This window comes from Seriola dumerili, unplaced genomic scaffold (genome assembly GCF_002260705.1).
Source record: "Seriola dumerili isolate Sdu_G_001 unplaced genomic scaffold, Sdu_1.0 BDQW01000078.1, whole genome shotgun sequence".
NCBI classification, from domain to species: domain Eukaryota; kingdom Metazoa; phylum Chordata; class Actinopteri; order Carangiformes; family Carangidae; genus Seriola; species Seriola dumerili.
The window spans coordinates 333,039-350,287 of NW_019174333.1; the positions used below are offsets into that span (position 1 = coordinate 333,039).

Here is a 17,249-nt window from a genome sequence, read left to right on the forward strand (position 1 = left end):
TGTGTGTTTGTGTGTGTGTGTGTGTGTGTGTGTGTGTGTGTGTGTTCCTGTATTTCTTCCACGGGAACCAAATGTTCTCACAGAGGTACAGAGATCCTCCAAAGTGAGGACATTTTCCTCGACCTCACGTCTTTTTAAAGGAACATTCAGTCACTAATAATGTGGCTGTGCAGTCTGTGCTGTTGATCTACGTAGTCCATTAAAAACTGTAACTACCTCAGGGCTGGACGATGCCTGACAACAGAGTGATGGGTACTTTACTGCTGTTTAGAAAAGCTCAGCTGAAACAATAAAATCCTCATGATAACGGGTCACTAGCTTTCATTAGCTACACCCGCCGTGAAGATGTGGGTCTGCCTGTAGTCACAGCTAGAGACAGACGTCCCTCCCAGAGTCTTACCCACATTAATTCAAATAGAAACCTCACTTTCAAGATATGACATCTTGCATATTGTGACACATTAACTTGGTTCACCGTAGCACCTGCTTCTAATGTACACAAGAGTTTATGTTAGTAGTTAGTAGCCATTAAAATAACCAGGTAGACTAGTTACCTAATAGTTTAGCAGGTGTCAAGTCGTATGATGCACTTGCTGCTTTTCTTTTTGGACAATGTCTTTCAGTAGCCAAAAGTCTGGATTCAGTCATAACCAAAGGGAGGTTGACCAAGACAGAAATGTTGTTATATTTTGCCAAAATTGATATTTGTAGCAGCTTATTAAAATATTTATATGTATATGTTTAACCACAAAAATAAGGATGTTTAAAAGATAAGATATTCCTTTATTAGTCCCACACTGGGGAAATCTGCTGTGTAACAGCAGCAAAGTGACATTACAAAGAAAAAAAAACTGCAAAATGACAGTAACAAATACTAAGATAAATAATAGATAATAGTCACAAGAGTAGAGATGGAAAGCAAGTTCATTTATTCAAGATCTGTAGTTTCCAATATTTCCATTTAATGTTAGTACAGCGTATTTCAAACTACATTCATTTGACAGCTGTATACCTAAATCGACTAAGATTAAGAGTGACTTGAAAACCACACTAGGTGCATTTCCAATAATCTGCTTAATGCGCAATTTGACATTGTGAATTTAGAAATGACGAACAGGATCATATCAATTTTGAAAAATGTTGCAGAAAAAAACACTCACGAGACGATTCAGACGATTTGACAAAGCAATATTTTACAAAATTGAAATGGAAACACTTTTATGCCCCAGGGATCCAGTTTTTGTCACATTCAATTGGGATGATATCGCACCCTGCTTTATTTGTATCACATCGATGGAAACACAGAACATTCACATTTGTGTTTTGTCGACTTTTTAAGAAAAATTCTTCTGTTTTGCTTAGCTTTAGCTTATACAATGTGATGCATTGTTGTAGATAAAATTACCAAGGTGGTTAATTAAAAGTAGCACAATATGTAGTACGAGATTAAAGGTCCTGCTTGTTTATTAATTAAAAAAAAAAGTACATTTACTTGTAACATACAAATTTTAACACTGTGATACTGATACTTCACTTAAGTAACAGATACATCTTCTGCGTTCGGAAAACAAAATGGCAGATGAAAATAATCAGAGTTGTTATTTTACATGTTAAACATATGTTCCTTGTAGAGAAAAAGAGAGAGAGAGAGAGAGGTATCTATACAGCGGGTTCAGCTCGCAGAGGTTTTACTTTGATACCTCGCTGCCTTTTAGCTGATTGTCTCTAATTAGCTTTCCCCCAAATACCCCCCCCACACACATACACATAATACATTATTAGCTCCAGGTTGAGTAGGGGGACCACCTGTTCTGTCAAAGAGACTGTGTCCCCCCCGGCTCTCAGATTAGTAGGGTTTCATTCAGTAACACTACAAACAGGCTGATAGTCGGAGCCACTGCCCCTCAGCTCTGATCATGTTGAACCAGTGTCATCAGTCAGTTTAGATTTCAGGCTTTTAGCTGATGCTCTTATCCAAAGTGATAAAACGCTCCTGAACCTCTAAGTGCAACAACAGGATAATCAGTTTAGTCTGATTTGTCTGTTTAGTGAAACATTGGAAAGATAAATTTTCCTCGATTTGGGTTTTTTTAAAACTTATTTAAAGGTTAAATAAATAAAGTTTTTTATTATTTATGTTGAGTAATATAAGAATTATCATGTGGAAATAATATTTTGCAACAAGTACAAGCTGATAAATTGGTTTGTCGAGGCATATTTTTTCTGCGCCTGATCAGATATTCTTATTTATATTATATCAGCATTATTAAATACGCTATATATGGGGGAAGCTGCATGTTTGTGCATCCATGGTGTCACGTTACACTTTAGGTTTTTTAGATGATGTATTTCATTCAGACTCAGTGAAACAGCCTCAGTTCCTCTGCTGCAATGAGAAGAGCAAAGTTCAGAGCGGCCCGACAGTTTTCCTGGGAATCTGCAAAAACAATAAACAGGGACTGAGGTTCTTAGGAAACACAGGCCTCAGGACATCAAATAAAAAATGTGCTTGGCAGAAATACAGAATGGGGAGAAACATTTACCCAACATGATTTGATTATGTGGCTGGAAAAGGCTGCGTGAGTGGTGGAAGGTAACAAAGTGAATTTACTCACTTACTCTCAACCTTGAGGTTCTTTAACTTTATTTTAGTATTTTTATTTTATGTAACTTTAATGATACTGATACTACAACAGCTGTTGTTACTTGTTACTTTTCAGATTCAGATTTACCCATATGCAAACATAATAAATGCACATATATTGGATTTACATATATGAAATATATATAGATGTAAAATAAAAAAACATCTGTAAAAATTATATTTTCATGTATTGACATATATATCAAGCCCATACAAATATGTTTGTTTATGTATGTATGCTTATATTGTAGACATATGTTATATCAATATAAATCCATCCCAAAGCCTTACAATATATGTTGATATTATAAACAGTAGAGTCAAAAAGTCTGAGACCACTTTCCTAGAATGGGAAGATAGACATTAAAATCAGTAAGAAAAACATATATAAGTATATATAATTTTATATATATGTTGTTTCTTGATATAGGGAGATATATGTTATGTATTTTCTGTATCATATGAACATCTAAAAACGTGTTCAGTTAATATATATTAAACAAACTTAAACCTTAAATGTTAATATATCAGTAATAATAATCCAATACTAAATAACATCAAAAATGTATATTACAATTAAATAAAACAAACTCATTTAGTAGCTAAAATAATTCATCCCAGCTGATATATCCCATAACCTTGTGGTTATATTGTTTTCTCTACGAATATGAATTCTGTACTTGTAAGTAAGGAGTATTTTAATACTTTTATATCTAAATAGCTGCAAGTAAGAGTGTGTGTGTGTGTGTGTGCATGCGCGCGCGTGTGTGTTTACAGATGTGTCAAGGCTTGCAGTGAATCATCTTGTTTTATAACAGCAATCAGCTCTACAGCAGAACACCTGTGCACAGCTGATTACCTGTGCGTGCGTGTGTGTGTGTGTGTGTGTGTGTGTGTGTGTGTATGCGTCTGTGTGTGTGTGTCTATGTCTGTGTGTGTATGTATGTGTATGCGTGTGTGTGTGGGCCAATCATTCTTCATTATGTGGAATAACCTGCCAGTGGAGATTGATTGGAATTGATTTGAACAAACAATTATTTTCACTATTGATTCATCTGTCATTTTTTCTAGATTAATTGATTGTTTCGTCTAAAAACTTCAAAAAAATAGTGACCACTAGTTTCTAAAACAAAAAACAAATATATTCAATTTACAATAATATAAAACTTCTCTTAACATTTGGGGGCTGCAACAAAAACTAATTGATTAATTGATTTATCATGTTAGCACTATCCATACTGTCTGTATGTAGGTCTGTGTGTGTGAAAGTGTGTGTGCACCTATAAGATGGATGTACAGAGTGTGTATGTGCAGGCAGTTGCAGCATGTACATGTAGGTTGGTCGAGATTCAAAGATCCTAAAGTGCTGAGGCACAGAACATGAAAATATTCTATATGAAGCACACATTTAAATGGATATTGAATTGTTCCGGTGGGTGGGTGTGTCTAAAACGTGTTTTTTCTGCTGGCCCCGCCCACAGCAACACATGGCTCTGCTAGTGTCCCGGTGTCTCCTGCCGTCTCTCCTAACAGGCATCGTGCTGATCTGAATCTACTGCAGGTAACACACTGACTATGTATGACTACCTCACACAACCCCACGTCAAATAACCCCAACCATCACTTTAAATAAACAACACACACATGATTTGCTTTTCTTAAGGCTATCTGCTATCTTCTGTGCGTCTGTGAGGATCTATGAGGGTCCGCTTTGGTCCGTGTGATTTAAATATCGTCATCGGACTTCGATGTGGACGTCCACGTGCAGCCCAAAATTTGTGACTGTGCAGATTATACATATAGCAAGATGAGTTTCTGCTTTTGTGCAATCAAAGACAGACAAAAAAGGTTTATTTTGATTTGCTTCAAATGCAGGGGAAATTTAGCTTGATATGCATTAGAGCTACGCAATTACTCGAAATATAATTGAAATTGCAATATGGACAAGTGCAGTATCCAAATCACAGAAACTGCAATTTTTTATAATGGGGACCATGAAGAGATCTAGCAAATTTCATGTGAATATGACAGGCAGTGTGTTTCTGTCCTGTGAAGACGCTGTCTTTTTTCCCACTATACCAAACAGTTAATTGCAGTTAACTGCAGTCACCTGTTACAGATGGCACAAATATAAAGCAGCAGTTTTCTTTGTCATAAGAACCAGGGTCAAGAACTGGTGCTAGAGAGAGATAATCTGTTCACTGTGGACAGCAGGCGACTTTGACCTGTCACCTCTCTGTGCTTACAGTCAGGGTCTGTCAGTTTAATTTTAATGTGTTTGAACTGTTTGGCTGCTACAAACCAACACACACACACACACAGACACACACACACAGAAAAGTCATGTTCACGTTCATGAACGTCTTCACTGACCTTCATGTTCAGCCAGACTGCAGAGAAAAACTTAATTTTTTTTGGATGAAAATGGACAAGTTGACCGCATTTGTTTGTTTCTGTGCGCGTGTGTGTGTGTGTGTTTGGCAGATGGGTCTGAACAGCCTGAGAATTTCACAATCTGGGCTTGATTTGTTATCACCACGCTTACACACACTTTGTTCCACACTTGTCCTCCTACTCCACTGCTGCTCAGTTCAACACACACACACACACACACACACACACACACACACACACACACACACACACACACACACACACACACTGGTGTGAGGACAGTCTATGACATAATGCAGTTCCTTACCCCTAACCTTAACCTTAACCCTTAAACCAAGTCTTAACCCTCAAACAGCCCTTTGTAGCTGTGAAGACCGGCCAGAATGTCCTCACAACCATGGTTTCAAACATAGAGAGACACACACACACACACACACACACACACACACACACACACACTAAACCTCCCTCTTCTGACACTCTCACTGGCAAAAATTTCACTTTGTTCTTTGTTTTAACTTGTTTTTGTTCTTGTTCTTAATCTTGTTAATTTTTTCTTTCATTTGCTTTCACACACACACACACACACACACACACACACACACACACACACACACATTAATCTGTCTTGCATCAGCATCTTTATTCAATCAACGTTGCACATTTTGGATCATGCTAACACCTTTAGAGAGGCAAGCACCAATCAGATCTCTCGACTGTCATTATCTAAAAACTTGGAACTGATATATAATTACATATAATAATGATAATAATAATAATAATAATGATAGTAATAATAATAATAATAATGAACATATATATAGCACTTTTCTTGACAGACTTACTTTACAGAAAGAAAAAGGGGAAATAAAAACAGCAATTAAAAACAAGACATATATATACAAAACAGAAGTAAGTCAGATGAGAATATAGATTGTCTGTGTCCTGGGAAAATAAAACACAACAACATATCAAACAGTCATAAAAGCTTTCCAATAAAAGAATGTTCCAACTGCATATTATGTAAACTTTGACCTCTCTGGCCCCTGGGCCTTTACCCAATTGGTCTGTTTGGTAATCTATCCACGCCAAAACGCACAACACCAGGTGGATACGGCTCACTTCTAAAGGAGTCCAGTCAGTATTCATGTTGTTAAATACACCTGTGCTTTTCTTGCTATGACATGTCACAACGTGTTTAATGAAAACGCCATAGAAACATCAAAGGAACAAAAACCTATGTTTGCACATGCTGTATGTTCAAGTACTCATGCATCAGTTTGTCGTATTTGTGTACACTCAGGCTGTTGCTAGGCAACAATGATCAAAGTGGAACAGTATTAAGTCTTTAATTAGAAATATGAAAAAGAACTTGTCTGGAATTTTTTCTGATTTGTTCATGTTGATGCCTCTTCGGAGAAGCAGGAAGTGTCTTTGTCAGCGCTTAAATCTCACCACTGCTTTTCTTAAAAACGTGTGTGTGTGTTGTCATCAGGGACATCTGTTAGAGAGAAAGAGATGTTTCTTCATCAGGGTGTTAAGCAACTTATTACATAACAACAACATTACAGATCTGACACATGAGAGAAAAATTAACCAGTCTGATTTCAGCACCAGGATCACGGGTCATTGGTTCAAATGGGAGTCCTGTGGGAGGACACGCACACACACACACACTTGTACACACACAGACAGAGTGTGTGTAGGATACAGCACTAGGTGCTTGATGCTTTTTGAGATAAGACTTTAGATTTTACACTATATTTTATATATTTAGAAACTGTGGGCTTTTTCACACTTACACATATTTTGGTGAAGACGCAGTTTGACCCTGAGAAGATGAAGGCGAGTGATGAGCTGCCATGGTTACTGTTGATAGATAGATAGATAGATAGATAGATAGATAGATAGATAGATAGATAGATAGATAGATACTTAATGAATGTGTATGTGTTTGTACAGTTTGTAGGTGTGTGTAAAAATTTAAATGTGGAAATCCTCCTCTTTTTATGGTTTGGTTCATAATGAGCCGTTTAGATAAACACACTGACTCTATGTGACATATGGTACATATGTTATACATTACATACCTTCATTCCAACCTAGAGCTTGGAATTGAAGTTAGTCTCTAACATAAACATAGAAGCTGCTTTCTCTTTCTTTTATCAGTAACGTTTCTTCCTCTCACAATGTTTCTTAGCCACACCTGTGACGTAGCTCTATGGATGTCAGTGTCAGTCAGTCCAAACCTTTGGTCCAGACTGATATAGCTCAACACATATCAGATATATTACCATGATATTTTTCACAGGCATTCATGGTTCCCAGAGGATGAATCTATCATCCTTTTGTGTAGCACCATCATGAGGTTGACATTTTAAGTTTTTAGTGGAATGTCTTGAGACCTGTTGGATGGATATTTGGTACAAACATTCATGATCCCGTCAGGATGAAGTTAAGTAACTTTGATGATCCCCTGACTTTTTATCTAATGTAGCACCATCACCAGGTCAGCAAAGTGAACTTTATTGTTATTCAGACCAAACAACAGACGTGCACAGCAGAATGAAACTGCGTTTCTCCCAGCTCAATGTGTCATATAAAAGAAGTATAGATATAAATATACAAAAACAAACGTTAATAAAAACATAATGGACGTAATATAGACTAGGACATAACAAATAGTGCAACATGTCAATTGTGATAACAAGGTGCTCAAGTGGTGGAGACATTGAATTATTATTATTATATTATTATTATTAACAGTAGGTAAAACACAATAGCAGCAGATGAAAATACAGTAAAAAAAAAAAAAATTAAGATGGTAAACATTACAACTGTTTAACATCAGCCTAACATGGCTGTAGACTCGCACTTGTTACTTATCCATAAAGATGTAACAGCCATTTTTGTTATTACTGTCTGAGCTGTCTAACATCCAGCTGATGTGATGCCTGGTTGTGCTTGTGTACCACAGCTTACTATGTGTTCATCCTGGGTGCATTTACACTTGGATTTTTTACTTTTATGTGGAAAAAAAATGACATTGTGGACACATAAATAACACATAAAAAACAGCATCTAATATTGGTTACCAGAAACATCTTTTGTCTCTGTTATAGTTTCATTTCACCCAAAACATGTCAAAAACGCAAATTAATGAAACTAAGATACTTTAGTAAATAACTGGGCCCTTAAAAGGGGTCAATCAAACAGAAGTATACTTAAAAAACAGTTAACAGAACTGACCTAACAAAACAAGATGGAAGGGAAACACATACTGATCAGCCCATTAGAAACACAAAAGGGGATAACAACACAGACAGCACACGGTAACTCAAAGACAAAGAGGAATTAATTAATTCAACTTATTCAAACTGATAATTACAAAACAATGTAAACCAATAATAATACAGTGTAGTGTCAAAATGTAACAATAAACCAAAAGTTCAATGACTGCAAGGAAACCTAACAAAGACTGTGATAATGCTGTGGGAGAGTATGTGAAACCGTAAACCTGTTTGAGTTTGTATTTTAATTGTGGTGAGACTGGATGAATATTACCATATTCTATTTAAATTGTGTGGTTGCTGAAATAGCCATAACAGTCTCCCATTAAAAACAATGTAAATGCACCATAAAAATGTTTCTTTTATTTACTTTAAACATGCATAAAAGCCAGTGTGAGCCATATTTTTATGTGATTATTGTATATTTTAAGATATACTGAAGTCACTAGAAAAACTAGACATTCCTGGTGGAAATCAGTGCTGCTTATGTGTTGCTACAGGCCTTTCTTCTCATTCTCTGTAGGTCACATCTATAGGATTATAAATATTCAAATCCCACACAGACAGATTCGTCCAGTTCTCCTTATTCTTTCTGCAAATCTTTAAAAATAAATATCCAAATAAAATAACAGTGTGTAATCAGTTTTGTGGTTCCTGGGTTCTGTTTTCTGTTTGACCTGGAAATTATAACAGACTCAGACTTTTCAGCTTAGCCTGCAGGAAACACTTGGCAGAGCCAGTGTCTGTGTCGGCCGGCTGCTCAGTGACCGGTCAGCTAATCTGTCAGTGATGTGAATCCACAAACACGCACACACACACGCACACACATGCACACACACGCACAGGTTACAATCTCCTGAATGGTCTGACGTTCACTGGGTCAGCATTACCCCAAGTGTGTGTGTGTGTGTGTGTGTGTGTGTGTGTGTGTGTCCTAATCAGATTTGCTGGTCAGAGAGAGAGAAAACCTCCTTCTGTCTTTGTAACAAATTTTCAGGAATTTATGATGACGATGCATCTTTACATGTTTTCTTGTGAGTTTTGAGGGTTTTTTTAACCCATAAAGAAGCAGATAATCTTTCATCTGAATTCACAGTAAACCATGACGTCACACAACAGAAACACATCTGAACTCAAAACATAACCTGCAACTCACTAACACATAGGAGCTTTTAAGTGTCTCTTACACACACTACTTAACATAGCGCACACAGCCTGTTATTGTTGCAGGAAAACGGGGTGTAAATATCGTGTGTGTGTGTGTGTTTGTTTGTTTGTTTGTTTGTGCATACATAATTATCACTTTTCACTTTTGTGTGTGTATTCAGAGTTGTGTGTGTGCATATGGAGTGTGTGTGTTTGTGTGGGTGGCTGATGACTTTCAGTTAGTGTGTGTTCTCTCAGAGGGTTGAACAGGTCTTTGCACGTGTGTGTTTTTGTATATTTTTTTTCCATTTTTGCATTTGGTAATGCGTGTGTATGTGTCTTAATCAGTGTATGCGTGCACATACCTGGGATGTGTGTGCTCTGATTTTAAGAGACTGTGTTTGTTTACAGGTCTGAACATATCTTTGTATGTTGTTTGTGTGTGTGTGTTTATATATTTTTTTAATTTTGATTTGGCATTGTGTATATATTTCTATATGTGTGAAATTATTTACTTATTTATGTGTACTTGTGTGTTCATTTATACCTTTAAACATGTGTCTGTATGTGTGTTTTCATGTCTGTTCTTATTGTATGTCTGTATCTTTTTGTGTGTGTGGTTTTACATCTGGTAATGTGTGTGTGCGCACATAGCTGGAATGTGTGCTCTGTGATTTTCAGTGTGTGTGTGTGTGTTCGTTCACAGGTTTGAACGTGTCTTTTTGTGGGTGTGGGTGTGTGTGTGTGTGTGTGTGTGTGTGTGTGTGTGTGTGTGTGTGTGTGTGTGTGTGTGTGTGTGTATCTATCTGTGTGCGGTGGTGACGCTCGCCCATAGTGAGTGTCACCATGGTAACGGCACTAGCAGCGCAGTGTGAAGTGGAGGAAGAGCTCGCAGTGCTCAGTGTCATGGCGAGAGACAGACTGGTTTCACATGATTACACGATTGGTCAGACCGGTTGATGATGTCACATACTTAACTGATGATTTTTAATGTGTTGCTCCATGCAAAATTTGTTGTTCTACAGTATTTAATTCTGTAATTACGGGGACTTAACACATACGTGTGTGTAACATTTATTGCATTAAGGGGCATGTCTGTGTATTTAAATGTAATTAACACAGATGGATTGTGAGATCAGGGCCACGAGAGTTAATGATCAAATCAAAACCCAGGAAGAGCGAAGCAGAGGCAGAGAGAGAGAGAGCAGAGAGAGCAAGGGGAATAAGAGAGGTGTGTGTCATACTGAGCATGCTCTTTGTGCTAACTTCCTGCTCTCTTCTTCCTGACAGAAAAGACCGTTCAGAGAGGCCGGTATTCAACAAGAACGAAAGGAAGACGAGCAGAGGAGAGGCTCTGAATACAGCTGAAGAGAATTCAATCCAAACTGAAGGATTACTACAACATTCAGACTCTACTCTGCTCTGTGGATTTTGATGTTACCTTTTCTTTTTTTTACCCACCTCTGTTTTTAAAGAAAGAGAGTCATTCATTGAAACAGACGGTAATCTTTGTGTTTGACAAGAGAGAATCTTGAATGTTTGACCTCGACATCTGCCTGGGAGATGAAAGACTAGGTACTTTTTCTTCTTTGTGAACCGTTTGGCCGCCAGGTTTGAGAGAAACTCAAGGAGCTGAAGGGAATTTTTTTTTTTCTTCCACTTTCAACTTGCGCAGTCTCTTTCGTTTTTTGTGTTTACCTCTCTGTTATCTCCTTCTGTCTTTTCCTGATAACGTTTTGTTTCTCATAAGAAGAAGAGAAGGACGTGACAGACCGAAGTTTCTCTGCCAGGAGCCTGAATAGCATTTCAATTCTAGTTTGGCTCTCACAAGGGGACAAATCCTCCTTTGTGTGTGTGTGTGTGAGTGTGTTTGTGTAGCTCACTGTCCCTCTGTGATACATTATCGTGTATCAGGGGACAATAACCGGCCCTGTGTGTCTCCTCTGGGAAAATGGGATCAGAAAAGGACTCAGAGTCGCCTCACTCCTCAGTGAGTGGCGTCCCCAACCCTAAGTGCCGTGCGGCGGGCAAACGCCAGGGCCGCATCTCCTTCCACAGCCTTTTCCACAGCAAACGGGGCTCTCGGGGCACCAGGGGCCCCAAAGGAGCAGCGGCCACCCCTTTATCCCATCATCACCAATATCACCACACACAACAACAGCTCTTGCCTTCTGCCTTGAGCTCAGCACCCGCCGCAGCCTCTGCTACCCCCACAACCACCACCACCACAGCCGCTACCACCCCCCAGGATGCTGCCTCCGGGACCCCGTCGAAGCCACTCTCCTCCAGCCAGCCATCTCTGGGTGGAGCCCCGTCCTCTGGGGAGAACAACTTCCTGGAGTGCCCCCTGTGCCTGGTGTGCCAGCCCGCCGACCAGCTCCCCGAGCTGCTGGGGTGCAGCCACCGCTCCTGCCTCTGCTGCCTGCGCCAGTACCTCCGCATCGAGATAACAGAGAGCCGAGTACAGCTCAGCTGCCCCGAGTGCGCCGAGAGACTGGCCCCACGGCAGGTGGCGGACATCTTGGATGATGCGGCCCTACTGGAGAAGTACGAAGAGTTCCTGCTGCGGAGGTGCCTTGCCTCCGATCCGGACTGCCGATGGTGCCCAGCGCCTGACTGCGGGTAAGAAACTGTCTGTTGTCTTAATTCAAGGTGTATTTCTATGACACTATCAAATGCATTTATCTGATCAGGTATCTTCACTGAGTCAATTATATTCTGTTGATTATTTTTGTGATGAATCAATTAATCATGTTGTAGTTTATACAAATGCCATAAAATTAAATTCCAAAAACCAAAGATATTTGAGTTTCAATGAAACAAAAAATCCAAAAAAGCTTCAACCAGCGGATATTGGCTTTTTTGCTTGACAAATGACATAGGCAATTATAGATTGAATCAATTATAGATTGAGTGTGCTGGGACACTCCAGGCCTCATAGGATAAAAGATGATTTAGGGGTTGGAATTGACGTTAGAATAAACTAGATCATGTTTATTTGTAATGTCTTTCAGGTGAGATTGAGCCTTCAAGTTGCTTGGTTGGTTGGTTTGGGCTCATCCGTGCAAGTTTCAGATTTGTTTGTTTCCATCTTCCTGTTTCTATGGTATTTTAAAGTTATCTGATCCGAGATAAAGATGGCAAATGTACTCAACTGCCTCACTGATTCGTCCCGGAATTTAAATGTACTCTATTGGCCTTGAGGGAATTCACCTTGTCTTGTCAAGGTGTTGAGAAAAACAAATAAGTAATTGTAAAAAAAACAAAAAAAAAACAGAAACTAAACTAACAAAAAGGGAAAATTTATCAGAGCCAGAGGCCTTTCATTATCTCTGACAGATGTTTGAGTAAATGCAGGGTGTGTTGCCGGAAGTCGTTTCTTATCTGTGAAAGAATTTATTGTCATTCAAGATAAGTTTCTCAGACGCTGGATACAGAAACAAAATTAGGCTGCATTAAGATTTAAAATGGGAGCAGTGACTGCTCTAACATCTGGTTATGACTGAACTAGTTGCTGGATATAATGTCATATTAGTTTATGGAAAGTTTTCTACAGTTTTACAGAGACATTGTGCTCACCAACCTTTTCTACATTGCTAACAAACTGTTTATCTCATCATTATCAGGCCAGTAGTTGTAAAAATCCTTGTCTCTACTTGTCTTTTCTCTTATTTTCTCTTCCTCTTTCTCCCTCTCCCTTTTTCCCTCTCTGATGCAACAAATCACTCGCTCAGCTGCCCTTTTGGTTTTTTCCCCACCTTTTCTGCTAATTGCCTGGATTTCAGATGAATGGCATTGCCTCAGATTCCACATAAATGACCGTAGGCTAAAAGAACAGGAACCAGTGTGAGCTAGTCAGAAAAAGGCGGGTTGAGGAAGTTGAGTTTGAGTGCAAGAGTGAAACTGTAACTGGGTTAGAGGGCTGAGAGCTCGCCCTGTGGTCAGAGAAGGGGAGAGTCAGTTGGGTTTTGGAGGAATGGCAGCTCTCGTCTGGTTTTTGGAACAGATGAGAGGCGTTTGTTTCATCATAGAAAGCAAGTGTGATTCATTGTGTTTGTTTTTCGCTGTGTGTGTGTGGGGGGGGGAATGCAGATTTTCAGTGATATTTTTCTGCTGTGGTTTTGTACAGCAATACTGGTGCTGTCACAGGGGAAGGCCATAGTGTCTGTGTGGTCTGTATATACCTGTACGTATGCGTTTCTCTGGTTATTCCTGTTTCTCTTGCACCTACGTACAGAATATATATGATAGAATATTTTCGAAATATTGTACATTCTTTAAACTACTGTATACATTACATACATGTAATACATACATAAATATCAGGAACATTCAACAGGTCTGTAGGCTGTTGACCGTTTCTGTCCTAAGGGTGTTGACTCAATGGTGGCATGAGAGAAAATAGAAGAAATTCAAATAAATTCAAAATATTTTAATCATTCCTCAAGGGGAAATTTGAGGTGAGCAGTTTGCATATGCAAATACATATAAACAATTCATTTACATACATAAAAGTGATCTAAAATAGAAGCCAATCTTAGAAAATTAAAATACATAAGAATTAATGGCAGTTGCCAATCCATAGTTGGAATCAATAGTCTATAGAGTGTATAAAATAGGAGGGGTTCATCTTCTGGGAAGCTTTTTGAAAAGTTGAATTCATTAGCAATAAAATGCAAGCAACCTTTTGCAGTTCAGTACACTCAGTGGTTTTGCTGCTATAGCCTTATTTGGTCGGCAGCTTATGGTGGCTAATGTTAGCCAATGTGAGCAGTCTTTAGATGTTAACTGTCATTTATGTAACAGATAAACATTTCAGTGGTTTCCTTCAAAAGTGGAAGTAGAAGTCAACATAGCATAGTTTTAGTATCTTGGCAGTTAGCTTAGACTTTGTATGTGGAGGTGGATATTTTGGCCTTAAATGGACAAACAGGGAGATATTAGGTTATTATATATTATTATATATATTATTTCATCCTCTGGAGTCCATTAGTAACCAACACAAATTTCATGGAAATCTGGCCAATGAGATATTTTGTTGTGGACTTAAATGCTAAAAGAAAAACTTTGACTTTATTTTAGCTCAAGATGAAAGGTCAAGTGCCACCAAAATCATCCTCTCCGTCATCCTTTGGGGAGCATGAATGTTCATTAAAAATGTCATGGTGAATTAATGAATAAACTAACAGCTTTGGCTTCTGCTTTTCTGAGAAATATAATTTCCCGACTTAAGGTTTAATCAGGTTTGGTGCTTTCACTGTTTGTATTGAGAATTATTGAAACATTAGGGTCCAACATCTAGGGACCATGAATTAACAATAGAAACTTTGATGGAAATTTTTCAATTTTTTTTTGATGGATTTTGTTGTTGACAAAAATGCAGAATTTTGACTTGATAGTTGTGCCAAATGAAATGTTATGCATATAAATGGCTGTATTCTCTGGAGAACATTAATATCAATAACATATTTTATGGCAGTCTGCTTTTAATCAGGTTGGGTGTTTTAGCTATCTTTAATGTGTCAGACTGTGAGTCTCTGAGTGCTGAGTAACAGTGAACATCCATTTCTGTGTTTACTGTTCCTTGTTGTGTTACTATGTGAATATACATCTATAAGAGAAGAATGTGATCACTTTTATTATAAATATTGTTTTAGGTTTACATGTTAGTTTCTCTCTGCACAGGTTGAAGAGTATGATTCAGGCCAGATTCCATAGACAAAAGTAAAGATTTTAGGTTGAAGGTTCCAGTTAATCATGTAAGTTTTGAAGATCATGAAATTTAGTCAATACAAAAAAAAACCCCAAACCAAACTGTGTGTTTGCATCAGCAGTATCAAAGGAGGAGAGGTCACCACTGACCTACATGTTCACAGGTATGATTCTCTGACGCCAACAGTGAGTTACCCCCCACCCCCCTTTTAAATCAGATAAGTTGACTAAGTCCAAATTATTATTCACCACAAACAGCCGAGGCTAGAGACAGAGAAACAGCTCCATGAACACACACACACACACATGCACACACGCACACACGCACACACAAACTGCTGGCAGCCTCACACTGTCTGACTGGAGAGGAGGCTTCCACAGAAACAGTGATTAAGTGTGAATTTCTCCAGTATTACTGAGAGTGGAGTGTTTACAGCTGACGATGGGCAGACACATAGTGTCTGTGTGTGTTTTGCATCTCGGCCTCACTTGTGGGAAACTTATGCAAATGTGACCTGGATTTTGTATCTTATCTTTTTTTGAAAGATATCCACCAGACAATGCACACATGTGGAGACAATATAAGTGATAACTGAGAAAAAGTTCTCATTTATCAACACATAATCAGTGTCAGTTCAACATGTATGATTGCCTATTTATTGTTCATCAATAATATTCCACTGGATAAATTACATTAGATAAAAACAGATGATTGTTTGCACTTAACAAACAATCTCTAGAGTCTGTGGAGACCAGAGTATATAGATTCACCAAGTGGCCAGGGACATGACTGCAAATTGATTATAATAATGTTTATTATCGAAATCGGATATGGCTAAGTGCAATATCCAAATCAAAGGAGCTGCTCATTTTTTTGATAAAGGGAAAATGTGTGACATTGTTGTGCATTGTTAGCACCATAAGCGTTACAGCTACATTGCTACAGAGACGCCCCAACCTACAAATCATATTCTCCAAACATAAAGGAACATGTTTGTTTGGTACAAGACCAACAAAAATCTTCATTTTTCATTTTTTCAGTGAATATTAAATGCAAAAATTACCATTCCAACTGAAATGCAATATCTGCCAAAATAACTGCAAAACTTTTTTTTTTTTGCATGTCAGCCGTAGTAACTGATCAGTTAATGCTGCTTTAATAACCCTGTTAAGCCCACAATAAGACTTTTTCATTTTTTCATACCTTTGTGTTTTTCCTAATAAAATTGTAATTTTTAAAAGTTTCACCAAGTGCTAATCATATTCAAAATCAGCATTACCTCAGCTAATTATATATGTTACTCAATAAAGACTTATGTACAGAAAAAAAACGGACCTTAGATTTTCCTTTTTTTTTATAGGTAAAATCATTGCAAACCATAATTAAGAAAGAAAAATGTCAACACAGAAAGTCGCACACATTAGAACGTCTTTAGCTCAAATGGTCTCAGAGTAATGACGCTCTAAAGAGAATGTGAAGTTTGGAAGTGTATACGCTCCCACGGGCCTAAGGGGGTTTTAAAGTCTCTTTGCAAAGGTTTCTTGATGAGGCTGAGATTCTAAGAAGAAAATACTTGAGAAAAATAAGCTATGGTACTTTAAGGCTACCAAAACATTCCTAATTTATTTTGCCAACATCATGAAATAATGTTGTTGTTTTCTGAGCTGTGGGATTTCTTGAAAACTAAACCTTAAAATATGAAAACACATAAATCCTGATGAGCAACAGAATAGCTCACTGAGAAAATACAATGAATCTAAAATCCTTTTCTCAACAATTTAGAGAGATTAGGATATTTACAGCCGAGACAGTGACACTGAATCTGACGGATCCATCTCGTCACTGTCACAACACAGCTGTTCACCTCTGACCTCTGTCCTCGTCCGGCCAATGAGGTCTCAGTCTGTGTGACTGTCAGACCCGAGTATCCAGTGAGAACAAAGAGTGGTCCCTCTGCCGTCTCCTCTGGCTGTCAGTTGCTATAGCGACTATCAATGCGGCATAGAGGGAGCGTTGCCAGGGGTAACAGGAGTTGCGACTTAATTAAACAGATCAATACATA

At 38.2% G+C, this 17,249-nt stretch overlaps 1 protein-coding gene across 2 annotated transcripts in view; it reads left to right on the plus strand.

Annotated features, from left to right (window-relative positions):
* Positions 1-17,249, plus strand: part of rnf19b (ring finger protein 19B) — a 44,266-nt gene that overhangs the window by 7,877 nt on the left and 19,140 nt on the right. Inside the window, exons 2-3 of one of the 2 annotated variants that reach the window (XM_022744098.1) lie at positions 4,126-4,205; positions 10,765-12,096. In XM_022744098.1, coding sequence (XP_022599819.1) covers positions 11,426-12,096 — 671 coding nt within the window. In that variant the 5' untranslated portion in view covers positions 4,126-4,205; positions 10,765-11,425. Of the gene's footprint in view, positions 1-4,040; positions 4,206-10,764; positions 12,097-17,249 lie in introns of those variants that run through there. The other variant, XM_022744097.1, reaches the window with a different exon arrangement.